This window comes from Rhinoraja longicauda, chromosome 11, assembly GCF_053455715.1.
Source record: "Rhinoraja longicauda isolate Sanriku21f chromosome 11, sRhiLon1.1, whole genome shotgun sequence".
Lineage (NCBI taxonomy): Eukaryota > Metazoa > Chordata > Chondrichthyes > Rajiformes > Arhynchobatidae > Rhinoraja > Rhinoraja longicauda.
In genome coordinates this window covers 17,650,079-17,670,013 of record NC_135963.1, presented here as the reverse complement: position 1 = coordinate 17,670,013, position 19,935 = coordinate 17,650,079, and the positions used below count along the sequence as shown (strand labels likewise).

General features: G+C 38.4%; 1 protein-coding gene across 2 annotated transcripts; it reads right to left on the bottom strand.

The window, feature by feature from the left end:
• Positions 1-33: 33 nt before the first annotated feature.
• Positions 34-19,921, bottom strand: atpaf1 (ATP synthase mitochondrial F1 complex assembly factor 1). 2 transcript variants are annotated; one of them, XM_078408358.1, is made up of 10 exons: positions 19,692-19,909; positions 17,576-17,684; positions 14,188-14,244; positions 13,124-13,186; positions 9,730-9,822; positions 7,614-7,664; positions 7,469-7,516; positions 6,306-6,401; positions 5,096-5,203; positions 34-2,753 (listed from the first exon to the last, which is right to left on the bottom strand). In XM_078408358.1, the coding sequence occupies exons 1-10, from the start codon at positions 19,898-19,900 to the stop codon at positions 2,562-2,564; spliced, it is 1,026 nt and encodes a 341-aa protein (XP_078264484.1). In that variant the 5' UTR covers positions 19,901-19,909; the 3' UTR covers positions 34-2,561. The 2 variants fall into 2 exon arrangements, with proteins under 2 accessions (XP_078264484.1, XP_078264485.1); XM_078408359.1 differs by lacking the exon at positions 9,730-9,822 and having other exon boundaries at positions 19,692-19,921.
• Positions 19,922-19,935: the final 14 nt, after the last annotated feature.

Here is a 19,935-nt window from a genome sequence, read left to right as displayed (position 1 = left end):
GGACCCGGCAAGAGGAGGGGGGGGGGGGGGGGGGTTGGAGAATGAAGAGATGAGTACATTTTGTAATTTTGTCGGTGCCTTTGTGGCGACTCTTTTGTGTACTATAGATGCAAAATCAAAGAATCTCACTGATCCTAAGTACATGTGATAATAAAGCATCATCACCATCATCATAGAAGAACAATGGTTAACTATAGTCTGTAGATTGGCTTCAGTATCTGTGCAGTGCAAAGTAAGTTGAGCTGGAGGTCAGATACTGATGCAGGTCAGCTCATTTCTCATTTCCATACCAGTGCATTTCAAAGCTAGAAAGTGAGAAACAAGCTAGAGGTCAGATGCTGTCACTCTTAGTTAACCATCCTAGTCTGCACATATAATCTACCATGAATTGTACATATTTTTAATCTGTTGTCAAATATAAGTACTAACATGGAAGATTGCATGCATTTATATTTAACCAAAATGTCTTTATTATATATCTTTACAAGCAATCATGTTCATTTTAGTTTGTCTCCATTTAGAAACTATGCAGTGTCACCTGATCCTCTGTCTAATTTACATTCAATTTACAATTATGAAAATTGAAATAAAAAATAATACTGGAAACTACAGGTCAGACAACATATTGGAAAGCAAAATTGCCCAACCAGTTGAATGTTTCTAGCATTTTCTGGATTTCCAATACCTGTAGCTTTATTCTTTTTGGAAACATGAAACCACTAAATACAGACACCCAAAGACTGCTCGGCAGTCACTAGCTCTATCCTTCTCCTAGGTAACCATAGTGTGACTGAACAAGACTGTTTGCAAACTCAGTATCACAGAGATTTCAAACCACACATTGTTGCATCACCAAGTCAGCAACGTTAGAGGTGGAAATGAGTCATTTTGGTTATGCTGCAATACTGGCCGCTTTATTGATTTTAATCAATCCACCATCAAGAGCCACACATTTATCTTTCAAAAGCTCTAAGAATTCTTCCAATTCTACCAATCTTTCTTGATTTAAGATCCTCATTAAAATCTCTCCCTTTGATCAAGTAGATGCCTCCATACCTCCTCCAGTGAATTGGTGCTGAGATTTGTTTGATAATACTTCTATGCATCCTGTTAGGTTTTGATGTTTAAAGACAAGAAGTATAATTATTGCATGGGCCAGGACCTCTTTCTTTGAAGCCAAAGAAAAAATGCAGCTAGTGACATTTGCCTTTCAGTTTCAAGGCATGAGATATTTAGCCATCTCCCTGTATTACTTCACAAATGTGCATCAACCAAGACTTCTTTAATAACAGGTGTCAAATGGTGTTCCACTAACGACAAATTTTAATTCTAAATATCACTGCAAGTGTAAGATGGATTGTAGGAGCAATTTTGTGTTTATTAGCTATCTTAGTATATTATTATATTATTTTGTATCCTGCTGTATTATTTTGGACACCAGGGGGTTGTCATGAGATAATACTAGGCTTACGTATATGGACTGGGAGGAGCCATGGGAGGAACCAGAATTATGAGTATAGTTCACCCAGCACTGACGTAATGCTTCAGTGACACCAGGAGCCTGCTAGCTAATAGGGTTTAGCGGGCCATTCAAATAGGATACGAAGGAGTGACAGTGAGATTGCGAGGTGAGACAGTGAGATCTTACCAAACAAGCCATCAAACAAGTAAACGACGGGAGATATACTAATCTGTTTGTATTTATACTTCAATAAATGACTAACTAAACTGCAACCGTGAAGATCTCTCTGTTGTTGTTTTTGCGTCAAGAAATATCGGTCCCCTCCTTAGTCAACGGTAAGTTTTGGGACTTTATTGGGAAGACTAAAGTTGCCACTACATTGATTTTGTGCATGTTTAAATATTGTTAAATGCACATTAAAAACATCACATGAGAATAGAATATATATTGTGTTTATCTGAAAACAGAGGGATGTATAAGTCAGCACGTTAACACATGATGCCATGGAATGGCTGAATGGAAGATCATTCTTGCATTGCCTCATTGAGGTGCTTTGCTTCTGGAAGATAATGGGGTAAAAAGTGTCACACCTACACTTACTGTCTGAGACTTCTTTGCATCAAATTACAGAATAGTTGCCTCGGACAGGGTGATATAGATCATCTGTGCAGTAAATAGACTGTGTGATTTGGGCTTGGTTTTAGAATGTTACATTTCCACTGAACATCAGCAGTAGCAAATTGTTTACTCATCTAAGATTTCACTGGCTCTTTGGGAAAAAAAATCCCCAAAACCCAGTGGCTCGCTCATCGTAACAGTCCTCCAGCTGCAGCTGAAACCCTGCCTCGTGAAGTGATGCTTTATCTTGTTCAAGCAATATCTTACTTATCAAAGATTAACTCCGTACCTACTCCAGTGAAAGGGTGCCAGTTTTGAGCCAAGGTGAACAAATTCCAACCGAGTTTTTGTCTGTGTTTCTCAGAAAACGCCCATCAGAAAATATCACATGCAATGTTTTTTTTCAAAAATGTCAATGGTTTCGCTCCATAAGAACGATCGCTTGGGTTGATTTAATAAACTTCTTGCCATTCATACATGTCTAGGTCCGTTTGCTCCCATCTCTCATCAACTGGCCTCCAATTCCATGCTGCTCAATCTCGGCAATGACCGACATGTGTTTGAAATCGCTGGGTTTATGGTTGAATGCCTCCACCAGATTGAAGGTCCTTTGGCAGTCTGTGGCGTAGAATAGCTGTGCTTCATTGGCCAGACACTGTGCGTCTTGTGCACTCTAAGTCAGAAATACAAGGTTGAGCAAATTGTGTTATTTAAGCATCATAATGTAGTTCCCATTCTTTGAATATTACCCAGGCTATAATTGCACAAGTTTCTCAGGACAGTAGCCTGGGCCATTCCATCTTTACCTGCTTTAATGACCTTTCTTCATCTGTAACATTAGTGGCGATGATATTCTTACAAAATGAAGCTCTGCATGCAACAAGACCTCGATGACATTTTGGCACGGAGTGATATTTATAAAATTTATAATTCATGCTCACTTTCTCATGATGTGATGGTAGATCTAAAATCTCTTCACCACAATGGAGGAGCAACATTTTTAAAAAATCACAAAGACAGCTCACCATCAACTTCCCTGGGGAAATCAGCCAGAGGCAATAAATGCTGCTTTGCCAATGATGCCACCATAATTAAAAATAAATAAATTAAATATAAATCTTAGGACATTAACATTTATATTCTTTCCCAACCACACCATTGTTTAGATTGGCAAAAAAATGTATAGCATTCAAAAATAGCATTCTTTGCAACTTCTGAAGATACAGTATAATTTAGATGTCAATGGGGTGGGAGCTGCTTTACGTCCTCGTCGTCCACCCTGGGTAGTTCTACGGAACTGACAAAATTTTCCCAGCAGAGCGTCAACTACAGTACTGTGAAGCACCAATTGCCACTTTTGTTTGTTGTAGTTGACATACGAAAGAAAGATGTCAATACAACATTATCCCTTTTATCAGTATTTTTTTTTAGTTTACCTTCAAAGTCCAATTTCTCTTTGAAGCGCTGATTTGCTGTATAACAGCACAGTTTGCATACTGTCTGTTCCACACAACTTGTATAAAGTCTACCCAATCTCAGCTGTAGTAAACTGCAAACAAAAGTGTTGCTCTTGTGGCTATTTTTATTTGATCCCCATTTTGGAAAGACAGTCCTTTGCAGCTTTTTTTTGGGGGGGGGGTAAAAAGAAAACTAGGTTGGATACTAAATAGGACTGAAAAGTATCCAGCAGCGCCATCTGTGGGAGATTACTGCAAGAACATTTACTCATTTCTTAGGATCTGTTTACTAGCACCATGAAGATGTACCGAGTACATGGAAGTAGGAATACAATTTTTTAATAATAAAACTCTGCTCATTACTAATGCATATGGGTCAAGAATAGGCCTTTTTTCCACCAACACATCACGTGCAATATCACAGAAATAGAAGTTTACAGTCAAGAGGGATATAATTCAACCCATCATACCCATGCTGGCCAGTAAACGGAAGCCAGGCAAATCTCACCACCTAGGTGTCATCATATCCCTGCAAGTTACAGCACCTCAGGAGTTCATCAATGTACATTTCAATGCAATGAGACTATCTTCCACTGTTATTCATGTTGAGTGCCACACACCTGCAATTCAACAGTTTTAAAAGAATGTTTCCTCAATCCATTTCTGTTCCTTTCCGATTATTAATTAATTCATGCCTGTAGTGGCACAGCTCACAGAGTGGCTGCCTCACAGTGCCAGAGGTCCGGGTTCAATCCTGACCTCAGTTGCTGTCTGTGCAGATTTTGCACATTCTTTTTTGTGACCACCTGGGTTTCCCTCAGGTGCTCAGATCTCCCCCCACGTCCCATAGGTGTGAGGGTTATTTGGTTAACTGATCACTGTAAATTGCCCTCTGTGTGTGGGTGAATTGGAGTGTTTGATGAGAATGTAATGAACATTTTTTTAAAAGGGATTAATCTAGGATTTAGTTGCCACGGCCTTGAAGGACTGAAGGGCTTGTTTCCATGCTGCATCTCTCTATGTGTACGAAGGAACTGCAGATGCTGGTTTACATTGAAGATAGACACAAAATGCTGGAGTACCTCAGCGGGACAGGTAGCATCTCTGGAGAAAAGGCATGGGTGACGTTTAAAGTCGAGAAAAGGGTCTGGACCGGAAACGTCACCCATTCCTTCTCTCCAGAGATGCTGCCTATCCCGCTGAGTTACTCCAGCATTTTGTCTGTATCTCTCTATGGCCCATAGCCATAGTTCCTAATTTTTCTGCAAATTAATTGTTCACTATCTGATTCTCACATTTTTAGACACATTTACCCATGTGCCAGGCTCCACATTATATAGTAAAACCGCATATGTGATAATTCCCCTCACACTCAAATGAAAACCCCATGGATTATTAGTTCTATACAATTTTATCCCTATCTAGTCTTAACCAGATAACCTTCAATTCCACTCACAACCAGAAATTCATGAAAGAATTGCCTTAGCAACCACTAAGTTGGAGAAAGACTTATTCCAAATATTTAATAACACCGAGGAAAAAAAATCATACATCTTACCAGAAAGGTTGTGTCAATTTCTGCGGTAAGAAGCACAATGCCCTTTTCCTTCTGAAGATCAGGGTAATGATATATTACAAGCTGGCTTGGTGAATTCTCGCCCAAAGACTGCAAAGCAAAAAGGCAATAATGGGACAGAGAACCAAGAGGCTTTTCACACCTTGAACAATAGAAGCACAATCTATACACAGAAAGGTCACAGATGAATAGAAAATACACCGGTGCCTCTTGTAGCTTTAGAATACATTGCCAGCAGTAACAATGCTAGTACAATACAATATCTTTATTGTCATTGTACAAGTACAACGAGATTAAGAATGCCACTTCCATATCGATGCTATAAAATAAAAAAAACACGGCGAAAACAAAAAACAACAAAAGGAGGGGGAAAAAAGGAACCAAGGTAAAGTGCAAAAAGGTTCATGCAGGGCACGTAATCGGCACTAGAAGGAGTCATTATAAAAGGAAGAGAAGTGCTTTGCTGCTGTGCCAGAAACCTGGTCGAGGACTCAGCCCCCCAATGTTGCTGCCACAACAGTTGTAGGAGCCATTTATGCTTAATTCAGTTATTGTCATAAGATTTCTAAGATATTGTTTGACGAAGAAACAGTTGATAAAGTATGGAAAGTGATGAATTACTCGTTGATTTGTGTTACTTTAATAAAACCAATTAATTAAGAAAGAAGTTTTGAAGATTCGTTTTGTCATATCAGGGTGCGACGTGTGCGTAAGCTATAACTACATTTCATCCCCGAGAAGTAATGGCTATCGAAGTGGTATTTCAAGATGGTATAGAAACTGCCATTACAACAGTGGAACGATTAAAGAGATCTCATCACTTCATCGCTCATGTGTGGAGCGAGCTACAAAGGCAACATGCAATGGCTGCCTGCGAGGGCTAATGCTGGGCGGGGTAGCCGCTCAATGCTGAGTCGGGGTCTCAGGGCTCTACCCAGGCCAGCGCGGAGATTGCGCACCATTGCTGAGACTGGCAGCAGCTACACCATGGGCCAACAAATTCTTGGATCCTATAGTCTCTCTCATCACCTCTTGGAAGCTGCTGGGGACTGTGACCACCATTAATAGACCATGTTACATGGAAGCAAGCTTTATCATTAACAGATTGTTAACACACTAACAGCGCATGATAACATGCTTTCTCTAACTTCAGTTTAATACTCTGAAGTGTCTCAAACATTCAGTCACATACCTGAACATTTATTAATGAGGAAAAATGAAGCTCAGTTGCAGACCACTGACCCACAAAGAACTCGTACCCCATTTCTCTCGGCAAAGCATAAAGGAACTGGAACGAGATAAGTTTGATTATAAATAGCAACTAAATTAGAAATATTCAGCAGATATCTATTTTGTGGCATGGAACATATTTCAACACAAAAAAATTAGCCTGAATAATTTGAGAGGGCAACTCTTGCCATCAAGACTGCTTCTGTGAGTTAGCCGACAATGATGGAGTAACTCAGCGGGTCAGGCAGCATCTCTGGAGAAAAGGAATAGATGACATTTCAGGAGAACCACGTCACCTATTGCTTTTGTCCAGAGATGCTACCTGACCCGCCGAGTTATTCCAGTATTTTGTGTCCATCTTCAGTGTAAACTGTAAATCTGTAATTCCTTGCTACATATTTTTTTGTCATATTTTGCTCTCAAGGGCCGAGGAGTTTGGGGTTCAAGACTAAACTGTAGACCCAGACTGAACAAACCTTTGAAAATGGGCTGCATCACAGAACATTAGATAATGAGACCAATGGAAAAGTGCATCCTGATTAAAGGATTGCTTCTGAATATGAATTAGGCTCACCAACTGCTCCATTAGTTGATATCAAAAAGCACAATATTGCTTAGGCTTAAATACATTCCCATATTAGATGAGAATCTGCTAAAATGACTACTGCACAAGTAGTGGGGATACAAAAGAAATCTTTGATATATGGTCTCAGACACCCATTTAAAATACAGTCCTCCCCCTCCCCCCAACTCCCTTTTCTCCCTCTTGTTCCCTTCCAGCCAATATCACTCTCCCAAACCGTTAAAATGGAGTTTGGTTTAAAATATTGTTTATTTGTTCTTACTCAGATGCAAATGTATGTTTTTTTCCTTCTCTCTTGCCAAATCCAGCTCTTTAAATGTAATTGTCAGGTCTTTGTGTTGGGCATCGATTTCTTTGACTTTTGGGATAATTTTACAAATTAAACACAAGAAACAAAAAGTAGGACTTCTAATAAAACCATAACTGAATATGCGAGTTAAATAATGTTTCTACAATTCAAATACTTGGCTATATTTTATAGCAAAATTCAAAGATTTTATAGCAAAATTGAAAGCCGTAATTGAACTGCAGTGTTTACTCACCATAGGACATTTCTGTGACCTGCTGTGCATCAGCTCAAACTTTGCACCCTTTCAAGAAAAAAAAAAGTATTTTACAAAATATGGTAATTTTAAAAGATAACATTAATTATTTATTCCTTAATCCTTATATCAAAGCCATACTCACAGGAATCACTGCTGAGATTGTATTCTTTGAAGCAAAATACATATTCCAGATCTGAAAACATAAATGTGAATGGTGCAAATCAAGGACAACTCAAGGTTTGAATAACATTTGAAATGAGCAGAAAATCTTGCTTCAACATTCAAACCAACATACACACAACTTTCCAACACTTTTTTCAGACAACACACATTCACACGCTTTGTAATAAATTGGTCCAATGTGCATACTCTTACCTGCACAATTGATTCAATTTTCAGAGTTAAAATGGCAGAAGGGGAACCAGATACACGGCCTGGTCAAGATATTGCAGATTATCAATGCTTTCTCGTGCAATGGCCTTGAAACATTAAATTTTTAAAAATAGTCTAGTCTTAAAAAATAGTCTTTAAAAAAAAGACTATTTTTTAATGCAGAAAGAAGACTGCTCTAGGGTAACGGATTGCAGAATTGGCGTGGCAGATGTATCAGACCATAATGCCATATACCTAACAATTCAAATGGACAGTAGAAGGAAAAACACAGAGGGGCGATTAAATGTTGGAATACTGAATGATAAAACAACTGTTAATGACATTAAAATGGAAATCAAAAGATATCTTGAGGAGAATGACAATGGGGAGGTGGACCCATCCATACTATAGGACTCATTGAAGGCTGTAATACGAGGTAGGTTAATAGCTAGGGCATCACATATTAAAAAGGCCAAAATGAAAACATATAATAAGTTGATATTAGATCTGAAGGATTTAGAACAGAAGTACAAAAACAATAAGGACCAGAGAACTTAAACAAATAGAAGATTTGAGGGGACAAATGGATGGAATATTGAGTCTAGAGGTGGAGAAAAAAGCAAGATTTGTAAAACAGGCACATTATGAGCTAGGCCCTAAATCCACTAAATTACTTGCCCGGAGGCTACGCAAACAACAGGCTGACAACACCCGACTACACAGGCTGACTACACAAAATTAAGGACCCCTGTACACAGAAATTGAAGAGTGATCCAAAAGAAGTAGAACATATCTTCCAGGAATATTATAAAGAATTATATACACAAACCTCTACAGTGGATGGGGAATCAATGAGAACTTTTTTTAAGTACAATATATCTGCCCTATATTGGAGAGACACAAAATAAAACAATCACAGCAGAAATATCACTGGAGGAGATAGAGAAGACAATTGGTAGGATGAAAACAAACAAGGCCCCAGGCAGCAACGGTTTCCCTATAGAATGGTATAAAATATTTCGGAATGAGCTGAACCCACTTCTTCTGAGAACCTTTAACTGGATCATTAAAGAAGGCAAGACACCTCCGTCGTAGAAAGAGGCAATTATAACATTAATCCCCAATTATCTCCAAACGATTTGAAAAGTTCATGCCAGATTTAATTGATGAAGACCAGACTGGTTTTATAATAGGTAGACAAACACAGGACAGTATTAGAAGAACCCTACATATAATACATAAGATTCAAAAGGAAAGTATGCACGCTGACCTGATAAGCCTAGATGCGGAAAAGGCTTTCGATAGGGTTAATTGGAAATTCTTATATCAAACACTAGAAAGATTTGGCTTTACCGAAGATTCAATTCAAGTTATTAAAGCAATTTACCAGCAACCTACTGCAAGAGTAAAGGTGAATGGGTCCTTAACTGAGAGATTTGTGTTAGGAAGAGGAACGAGACAGGGATGTTGTCTTGGCCCTACCCTGTTTGCTATATATATTGAACCATTGGCTCAAGCAATCTGTCGAGATAGGGAACTGGGGGGGAGTAACTATAAGAGACAGAGAACATAAAATTGGCCTTTTTGCAGATGACGTAATGATGTATCTCACGGATGTAAACACCTCCTTTCCAAGGATGATGAGGATCATAGAGAAATTTAATTTCTATGCAGGATAGAAATTGAATATTTCAAAAACTCAAATCCTCCTATTTAATTGTGCTCCTCCAGAAGAAATCAAACAAAAGTATAATATTAAATGGGATTCAAAATCAATCAAATACCTAGGGATATATATAACGAAAAATATATCAATGTTGTATGGGGCCAATTATAATCACATCAACCAAAACATAAGAAAGGATATAGAAAGATGATCCACCTACCCAATGGATTTTAGTAGTAAGATAAATGTGGTGAAAATAAATATTTTGCCAAGGCCATTGTACTTGTTTCAATCTCTGCCAATAGAGGTACCACTAAAACAATTCACAGAATGGGATAAATTAATATCTAGATATATTTGGGGAGGAAAAAAGACCAGTACACTACACTCCAGTTGCCAAAGGACAAAGGTGGAATGGCACTTCCAAATTTTAGGATATATTTCTATGCAGCCCAACTTCAACAACTAATTAATTGGTGTGAGGATAGCTACATAGCTAGGTGGAAAGAGATTGAGACATATATCCCTGACTTCCACATCCAAGCACTCTTGGGAGAAAAAGCGTTTCCTGGACATATCAGGAGTATAATCGATCCAATAACGATATTTACTTTAGAAACCTGGTTCGCTCTTACCAGACAACTTAAATTGAATAAAGGACAAAAAGTGTTAAGATGGATAGCTTTGGATAGTGAATTTAAACCAGGGATGTATGACTTGACATTTAAAGAGTGGATGAGAAAAGGAATGACTGCATTTTGTAATGTTACTGAAACTGGAGACCTAAGAAGTTTTCAAGATTTGAAGGACACATTTGCACTTCAAAACCAAGACTTGTTTAGATACCTCCAACTGAGAGAATATTACAACAAAAAAGTGAAAAGGGAGGCACCAGAAGAAAATAATCCAGTGGTAGAAGTGATAGTCAATGCGTATCAACAAAAAACATCAAGGATTATTTCTAAACTTTATCATAGTTTAATGGAATGTCAAGCTAAAACTACATTTTATGTAAAATTTAAGTTTGAAAAGGAATTGAACATCACAATCTCAGAACAAGAATGGCATCATATGTGTGTAACACTACAGACATCCACTAATTCACAAAAATGGAGAGAATTTAATTGGAAATTTTTGATTTGTTTCTTTATTACGCCTAACATAAAAAGCAAGCAAATTCAAAGGCAACAAACATGCTGGAGGCAATGTGGCCATACAGACGCAAATCATGCACATATCTTCTGGAGTTGCCCAAAAATAGAACTATTTTGGGACAGAGTGAATTCAGTATTAAAGGAGGTATTAGGATATATAGTCTCCAAGAAGTGTTCCATTTTATACCCGAGTAATATAACTACAGTGGTGCTGAAGGAAGATCATTACTTGGTTAAAATCCTACTTACAGCTGGCAGAAAGGCCATTACAAGAAACTGGCTTGTAGCAGACACACCCAGACTTAGACAATGGTTAGACATAGTACAGGAAATATTTGTGATGGAGAAAATTACATATTCTCTAAGAGTGAAAGAAGACGTTTAACAGAAAATGGGAAAAATGGATTAGGTATAGAAATGAAGACATAAACACTGTATAATTGTATTGACAATAAAGTTATTGGAAAATGTTTTAATAAGAAAATAGTTCTGTATACTGCATCATTAATTGTAAACTAAACTGCACTGTTGTACGTTTCGTTGTTATATGCGTGTTTTATTTGTGTATGCATAAAACCAATAAAGATTAAAGTGAAAAAAAAAGAAATTAAATTTTACAGGCAGAGAAAGTTTTGCTGTCACCTCAATTGAAAACATTTGTTTTAAATTGGCCATTTTAACTCTGAACTGTGAGAAAGTATACAATTGCTATCTACTAATCCTCACTGAAAATAATGAAGTTAGATGTAGGCCAAGGAATGAATTCACTGTTCATGAAACAACTCAAAACACACACTAGCTAAGTTTGCATGTGAGAATAAGCCATGAGACATGAACACAGAATGAGATCAGTGCCTCATAATTATGCCATCAAGAAATGATTCCATTTCTACCCCCTTTAATTTTTATAGTTATAACTTTTTTTTTTTTCATTCTTCTTTATTTTTATTTTCTCTCTTTAAAATTTTTTTAATTGAAGCTATGTAAGAACTTTGTAACAAATTTGTCTTTTATTTCTATCTGTACATATGCTTTTCAATTAAAAATTTAAAAAAAAATAAAAAATGATTCCATTAAGTAAAAAGAGAATAGTGGGGGGGGGGGGGGAGGAAATACTTACTTCTGAGTCACATTAGTTTATACCAACAGTATGAAAACTCCGACCCAAAACATCATCTATCTATGTTCTCCAGTGATGCTGCATTATGTGCTGAGTTACTCCAGCACTTTGTGTCTTTTATTATGATCATTAAACTTGAATCTCAAAGTTATCCACCATTAGTATTTTCCCTCAAATTATGTAAGGGTGTATAACTGGTTAACAAATTCATTATTATTGTACCACAGGACTATTATAACATCAAAAGGCAAGTTAGATTGACCTTTATTTTCTTGACTAGCAATTCCTCTCAGATGAACCTGAATAGATCATTCACTGCTGATGTTGCAGCATAATTAAATTAGATAAAAGTTAACCGGTGAAATATAATGTGGAAAAAATTGAGGTAATCCTGTACAAAGAAAAAAGTAAAGTTTTAATTTTAAATGATAAGAGATAGGGCAGTATTGCTGTTCAAATGTAACCTATTTATGCTTATACAGTCAACATTCAGGTGCAATAAAAGATTTGGAAGGCAAATGGTATGCTGGACTTTATGAAGAGAGGATTTGAATACAGGAGTAAAGAAGTCTAACTGCAATTATGTAGGACCATGGGGAGACTGCACTTGCAGTCTGTATCTTTGGTATCATTATCCAAGAAAGGATGCACTTGGCATCAAGGGAGTGCAGCAAAGATTCATTAGTCTGGTTCCAGGATTGGAGTGCTACCATATGATAAGAGAACAAGTAGGATGGCCTTATCTTCTGTGAAATTTAGATCTTATTGAAACTAATACATATCTTACTCAGCTTGGCAGACTGGTTACAGAGAAAACAATCCCCCTGATTGTGACCCCCTTACTCCTTGATTAGGGCAGAAATGAAGAGAAGTTTCTTGACTTTTTTCAAATTCTCTGGAGGCTCAGTTGTGGTTCATTCAAATCAAGAGTAATTGATTTCTAGATATTAAACGAATCGAGAGATACAAGCACAGTTCAGAAAAATGGTGGTGAGATGCTCTGAATGAAAGGTGGAGCAGGCATGGAGGGTTGAATGTCCTACTCTTCCTCCTATTTCTTGTATTCTTATCCCACCAAATCACAAACGGTGATACCATTGGATTCCATTCATGTTAAATTTACAGAAATTGATTGTATTAATTGATCCTTTTTAATCATTAGAAAATGCATCCCTTTTGCATCAGGATTCTGTACCAGGATCAGAATTCTGTAATAGGAGTTGGCTAAAAAATAGTTTTTTGTTTCAATAATACAAGAAATAATGCTCATTAGTGGTTGGCAGACAAGAAAGTGATTGCAGTTTTAATTTTAACGAATGATTTCATGCTTAAATACTCACCTGTGCGATTTCATCTGGATTTTTATCTTTCACCATATCCAGATTAATTATTGACTGTAGCGCCTGAAGCACAAAGGAAAAGAACAACAAACCTCAGACAAATCAGCTCATCAAAGGCAAAATAAAGGATACTACTGAAGCTGGAAATGTTGAGCAAAATTCACACACAGTAATCAAGAGCAATTTGGGCTGACATGTTTTGGAATAATTTGGTAAAGGAGATCTAGGACGAAGAATCAATATAAAAACAATCTAACTGCAACAAAAAATCAATTTTCAAATTTAACAAGGCACTTTTTAATTGCAATTTTCTAGGTAGTATCTGAATGAATGAATGAATGAATGAATGTTTATTGGCCAAGTGTGCATATACAAGGAATGTGCCTTGGTACTAAGCTCACAAATGAAAACACAAACATGCAGTTAACAATTAAGAATAAAGCATAAACACATCAAAACAATAATGATACACCATTACGGTCTAAACATGTGGGTGAAAATAAACCAGAGCAAAAAAGAGACTGCAGACTTTGAGTAGAACTATCACTCGTGGAAAAAAGCTGTTTTTATGTGACTTAAACATGTGAAAGCTGTTTATCTGTGACTTAAACATAAATATCTACTAATCTATGAAAGAGCCTAGAGAATTTTTCAGTGTTGCTTTGGAAAACAATGCATTTCTACTCATTATGGAATGAGGAAAATTTAAATCCCCACATTGTTACCAAGCATATACAAATGCTTGAGAGGTTTAAACTTACAATTGCATTTTCAATATCAATACAGCAGCAATCCAGTTCAATTTTAAAACTCCAAGGTGCACACCAACGTACCAACTAATGAAATCTTGCATAATTTCACAACAAAATCAAAACAGTTGTGAGTTACTTAAAGGGCAAATTGCAACAATCATGGTTTAAATTGCAAACAGATTGAAATGGTGCGAATTAATCTCATGGTTGAAGCAACAAGGCGGTAGTAGCTGAGCTATTACCTCGAGCTTTATTTACAATTGCCAATGATCTGCAATTCTACATTTTAACAGTGTGTCAAACATTTCCTACCTTATCTTTAGTGAAACCATTTATGTTCCCAGATGCTCTTTCACCGAGTTGTTTTGACTGAATAAAAATAAAATGCAACAAAAATTCCTTATATATTTTGAGGTTCTACCGTCCCGAATCACTTACCCACTAAACATTCAAGTCTTGAAGACATTTACAAAGATCCCATAAATATCGAGTCAAGCAAATGGTATTCTAATTAATTGGACTTTAGATATATTTCCAATACCTTTTGTTTGCAATTTTCATTCTACAAAAGGGATTTAAGGTCTAGGAATACAACATTACAACATTATTCTGAAAAATATATTTCATAAATGAAACCCATATTGCATTTTTAAAGCCTTGAATGGATACCACTGTGAGATGATGGTAACATTATCCTGACTTGTGGCATCATGGTCTAGTATAGCAATTCCAGTGCACTGCAACACAAAAGGTTGCAGAGAGTGGTTGACTCAGCCCAATCACTGCAAAATCTCCTCAAGGTATGCCTACTTTGAAGAAGTTCTCCTTTCTCCGACGGTAGTTCTGCAACATCCTCTCTCGCTGCACCCCCTCTGTGAATCCTCCTGCTACTTTTTGCATATCTTTCATTCGTTTGTTCTATATCCTGCTAGATCACTGTTTATATCTATGGTTACCCTTAACCTGACTCTCAGTTTGAGGGAGTGTCTCGACCCGAAATGTCACCTATTCCTTTTCTACGGAGATGTTGACTGACCCGCTGAGATTCACTAGCTTTTTGTGTCTATCTTCGGTTTAAAACAGCATCTGCAGTTTCTTCCTACACATTCTGTAAGCTCCACTGCAAAATCTCAAGGTATGCCTACTTTGAAGAAGTTCTCCTCTCTCCGACGAGTTCTGCAACATCCTCTCTCACTGCACCCCCTCGGTGATTCTTCCTGCTACTTTTTTGCATATCTTTTATTCATTTGTTGTTTATCGCTTCATATCACCATCTATATCTCTTGTTTCCCTTTCCCTGACTCGACCCAAAATGTCAACTATCCCTTTTTTCCAGAGATGCAGTCTGACCCACTGAGTTACTTCAGCTTTTTATGTCTATCTTCTGTTTAAACCAGTGTCTGCAGTTCCTTCCTACACAATTTTAATCAGGTCCTGTGTTTCTGGAAGCTGAGCATAAAACCCACCAAAAACTTGCTATTATTAAAAAAGATTTTAAAAAATGAACATGCAAAATCCAAAAAGAAGCCACCAGAGGGCTCAAATTGACAGACAAATAATGAAAGTGAGAGGTATAAACATAGGCCTAGGTTTAGCAGACAGGAGTGCAGGTGTGGAGTTAGCCCAGACCTTAAAGGTTGCTGCGTACAATGACCCTTGCAATCTCTGGGCGTGGAGTTCACTGTTCTTGTCATCAGCTCTGGGGATCCCTGGTCTCGGGTGGCAATTATGTCATCAGTTTGGCTTAGTAATCAATCGCAATGGATACCAACATGGTGAGCAAAATAAAAAAATAAGTATTTTGGAATGTGTAAAATAAAAACACATGAAATTAAGTTAGAAACTCAAATAATAAATGCATTTTAAAAACTAATGAACATTTTAAAAGCATCAAATGTTAAAAAAAATTTGAGGACATTTGGAGATCATAAAAGTATAAACATATTGTAATGTGCATTCAAAAGTTCATTCTCAACTTCTGTAACAAAATGTTCAGGATTTCTTACTTAAGTGTTGAGAATGGTTTGGAAATACAAAAGATAGACTCAAAGTGCTGGAGTCTCGACCCGAAATGTCACCCATTCCTTCTCTCCAGAAATGCTGCCTGTCCCACTGAGTTACTCCAGCATTTTGTGTCTATGTTCGGTTTAAACCAGCATCTGCAGTTCCTTCCTACACAAGTGCTGGAGTAACTCAGCAGGTCAGGCAGCATCTCTGGAGAAACAGGATGGTTAACGTTTCGGGTCAGGACCCTTCTTCAAGAAGTTACTCCAGCACTTTGTGTCTATCTTTGGTATGAACCAGCTTCTGTGCATTTTTGAAATGCAGTTTAGAAATACCCTTTCTCTTCAGCTTACGCACCCTGAAACAAGGCAAGCTGTGGAGGGAAGGAAATTACTGACAGCAATTTTTGGATTTATGTAGTGGACTGTGCATTTGTACTTTCCAGAAATTGTTGAAAGTTTTGCAGCTTAACGTCAATGGACACTCAGCGTGTCAACAACATTATAACTGCAAAATCCAAACCAATGATTCCAACCGATTTTGTAGATGAGTAGACCAAGTAAACCCGTTGGGCCCAAACCTCTCCTGCATTGGTGCAGCCCCCCCTCCCCTCCCCTCTCCCCTCTCCCCCCCTCCCCTCTCCCCCCTCCCCTCCCCTCCCCTCCCCTCCCCTCCCCTCTCCTCTCCCCCCCTCCCCTCCCCTCTCCCCCCCTCCCCTCCCCTCTCCCCCCTCCCCTCCCCTCTCCCCCCTCCCCTCTCCCCCCTCCCCTCTTCCCCCCCTCCTTCCCCCCTCCCTCCACCTCCCCTTCCCTTCCCTCCCCTCCCACACTTCCCCTTCCCCCCCACTCCACCCCCTCAACCCCCCTTATCCTCCCTCCTCCTCCTCCCTACCCCCTCCCTCCCTAGGAGATAGATTTAAACTTTAAAATATGAATAACTTGAAAAATATAACACCGATTTCAATGAAACTTCTTCCATTAGCACCGAAGGGACGACGGCGAGTAAGGTGGGCCTAAAACTGTCATGATATCGTGTACCGTTTTGGCTGTAGTTCAGGAACAAATAAACATACAAACGAGAGTTTTAGTATATAGATTTCATCAGTTCTTGCCCCGGTCATGAGAATTCCCAGAAAATGCAGAGAAATAATCTTTTTTTTCTATAGGTTAGTGCTCATAATAAGCCAAAAAAACTACAACAGTATAGAACAGAAGGAACAGAAACAGAAATTTGTTCCCTTAAGTATGTCATGCCATTCAATAAGATCACGGCTAGCTCACAACATATTCTAAAAATTACCTTTGCAGACTGTATCATTTGTACACAACAACTGAGCATTTCAGAGGAAGATTTGCAGTTAGGAACTATTAGGGAATAGTTCTAACAGCCTAGTGCTAACAGCTCAACCATTTATACTGGAATAATGCCTGTTGTGATTCAGATTCTCAAGACAGATTGGCATTGGAAGATATTGGATTCTACAATGAAGCCAAGCACCTCATTCTTCTGAACTCCTGTGAGAAATATATTCTACAGGACTTCTCATAGTGAATCTCAACATGAACTAAATATTGATAATCATTCTTGCAACTCAATACTATAGATATTTCCTCTTCAAACCCATATAAAATTTCAGCAAAATACCATAGCCTACATACTTAAACCTGCATGTTAATACTGCCATACAAATGCTTACCTTCTCTTCCATAAATTTGACAAATTCGCCCTGATTTGAACATCCCAGCGGCTGCCTCTTAACTTCTTCTTTCTTTGTCATACGGGCCTCATATTCATCTGGTTTTGTGCTAGAATTTAAAAAAAGATTTAACTAATTGCACAAAGAAAATGGGAAGTAAAAGGCCTAAAGATTGGAAGGCACCTACCATAGATAAACTAAAGTATCTAGAAAGATAAAGACCAGCGGACATAGGTTTAATGTTGTGAATCTGTGGAATTCTCTGCCTCAGAAGGCAGTGGAGGCCAATTCTCTGAATGCATTCAAGAGAGAGCTAGATAGAGCTCTTAAGGATAGCGGAGTCAGGGGGTATGGGGAGAAGGCAGGAACGGGGTACTGATTGAGAATGATCAGCCATGATCACATTGAATGGCGGTGCTGGCTCGAAGGGCCGAATGGCCTCCTCCTGCACCTATTGTCTATTGTAAAGTATCCTTCATGATAATTCCACCATGAAAAGCAAAGGATGCGGTCTAAACATTTTAATATTGAACAGCACAGCACAGGAACTGGATCTTCAGACAACAATGTCCGTGCCAAACATGATGTCAGGTTAAACTAATCTCCTCTCCCCGCACATGATCTATATCCCTCTAATTCCTGCTAATCTATGTGCCTCTGAAATGCCAACATTGTATCTGCCTCTAGCACTAGCCCTGGCAGAGCATTCTAGACACTCGCCATCCTCTGTATAAAAAAAACTTTCCCTACACAAATTCAGGTGTATAAAATCATGAGAGGAATAGATTGGATAGACACACACAGTCTCTTCCCCAGAGTAAGGGAATCAGGGACCAAAAGACATAGGTTTAAGGTGAAGGGGAAAAGATTTAATAGGAATCTGAGGGGTAACTTTTTCACACAAAGGGTGGTGGGGGTATGGAACAAGCTGTCAGAGGAGGTATTTGAGGCTGGGACTATCCCAACGTTTAAGAAACAGTTAGACAGGTACATGGATAGGACAGGTTTGGAGGGATATGGATCAAACGCATGCAGGTGGGAATAGTGTAGCTGGGACATGTTGGGAAATGTGGGTAAGTTGGGCCGAAGGTTTGTTTTCCCACTGTATCGCTCTATGACTGTAAATGAAAGATAAATTAAAATGCCTTGAAAGTGTTTGAACAAAAGTTGGTCAAGAACCTTTTATCTATCATAAACTCAGTGTACCTATGCAATAACCTATCAAAACTGGAAAAGTGAGAAAACAACCTAATGTTATTATACTAAAGTAACATAAGTATTCTAAAGAGGCAATAAACTATATAAATGTAAGTTGTTGCTATCGGTATAATATGAGTCATGATTTTATTGAGTGGCAGAGCAAACTCAAGGAGCTGATTGAACTACTCCAGCTCATTTTTCTTATGTCTCAACATTCTTGTGCTGGAGATCGTAATCACATTCCAGGAGAAAATTTGATAAAAAGAACCAAGTATCACATTTCAGTAGAAAGAAGGAAAGGGAATACAAACCAGTGCACAATTCTCAAATGAGTATGTGAATAAAGAGAGTTAGAAGTATATATACATACATCATTGAATGTGGCACAGTACATTAAGAAAGCAGTTAAAAGCTTACAGGATCATGGTATTTATCAGTAGAGACAAAATGTATAAGAGAAAGGAAGTCACAATGAATCTTGATCAGACACTGATTTAACTTGAACTGGGAGTACCAGTTTTAGGCTGGGCACCATATTTTAGCAAATTTAACATTTTAAGAGAGCATACAGAAGAGATTTGGTGCAATGATCCCTGAGATAAGGATCTTTGGACAGACTCAGCAGGGACTTGATGGAATGAATGGGTTTCTTCCATGCTGTGTTTGAAATTTGAGGAGATTTGGCATGTTGCGGAATACTCTATCTAACTAGATGGCAGCATCTCGGGAGAGAAGGAATGGGTGACGTTTCGGGTCGAGACCCTTCTTCAGTCTGAAGAAGGGTCTCGACCCGAAACGTCACCCATTCCTTCTCTCCCGAGATGCTGCCCGACCTGCTGAGTTACTCCAGCATTTTGTGAATAAATGCCTTCGATTTGTACCAGCATCTGCAGTTATTTTCTTATGCTTCTCTCACCTCCGCAGCTGCTGGATCTGACTCTGGTACTTGTTATAAAAGGGATTCGCCTGCAAATCTTCCCCCTTCCCGGCCCGGTTTAAATGAGCGGGTAGGGAGAAAGTGCGTAGGTGTTTGGAGACCACACCGAGCCCCAGAGGGAGATGGCAGCGGGTTCTGACAGCCATAACCCTGTTGGAGAAAGACCAGAGCTCCATGGCCGCTGCCATCTTGTCCGGCTCCGCGCACATAACGCGGCACCACA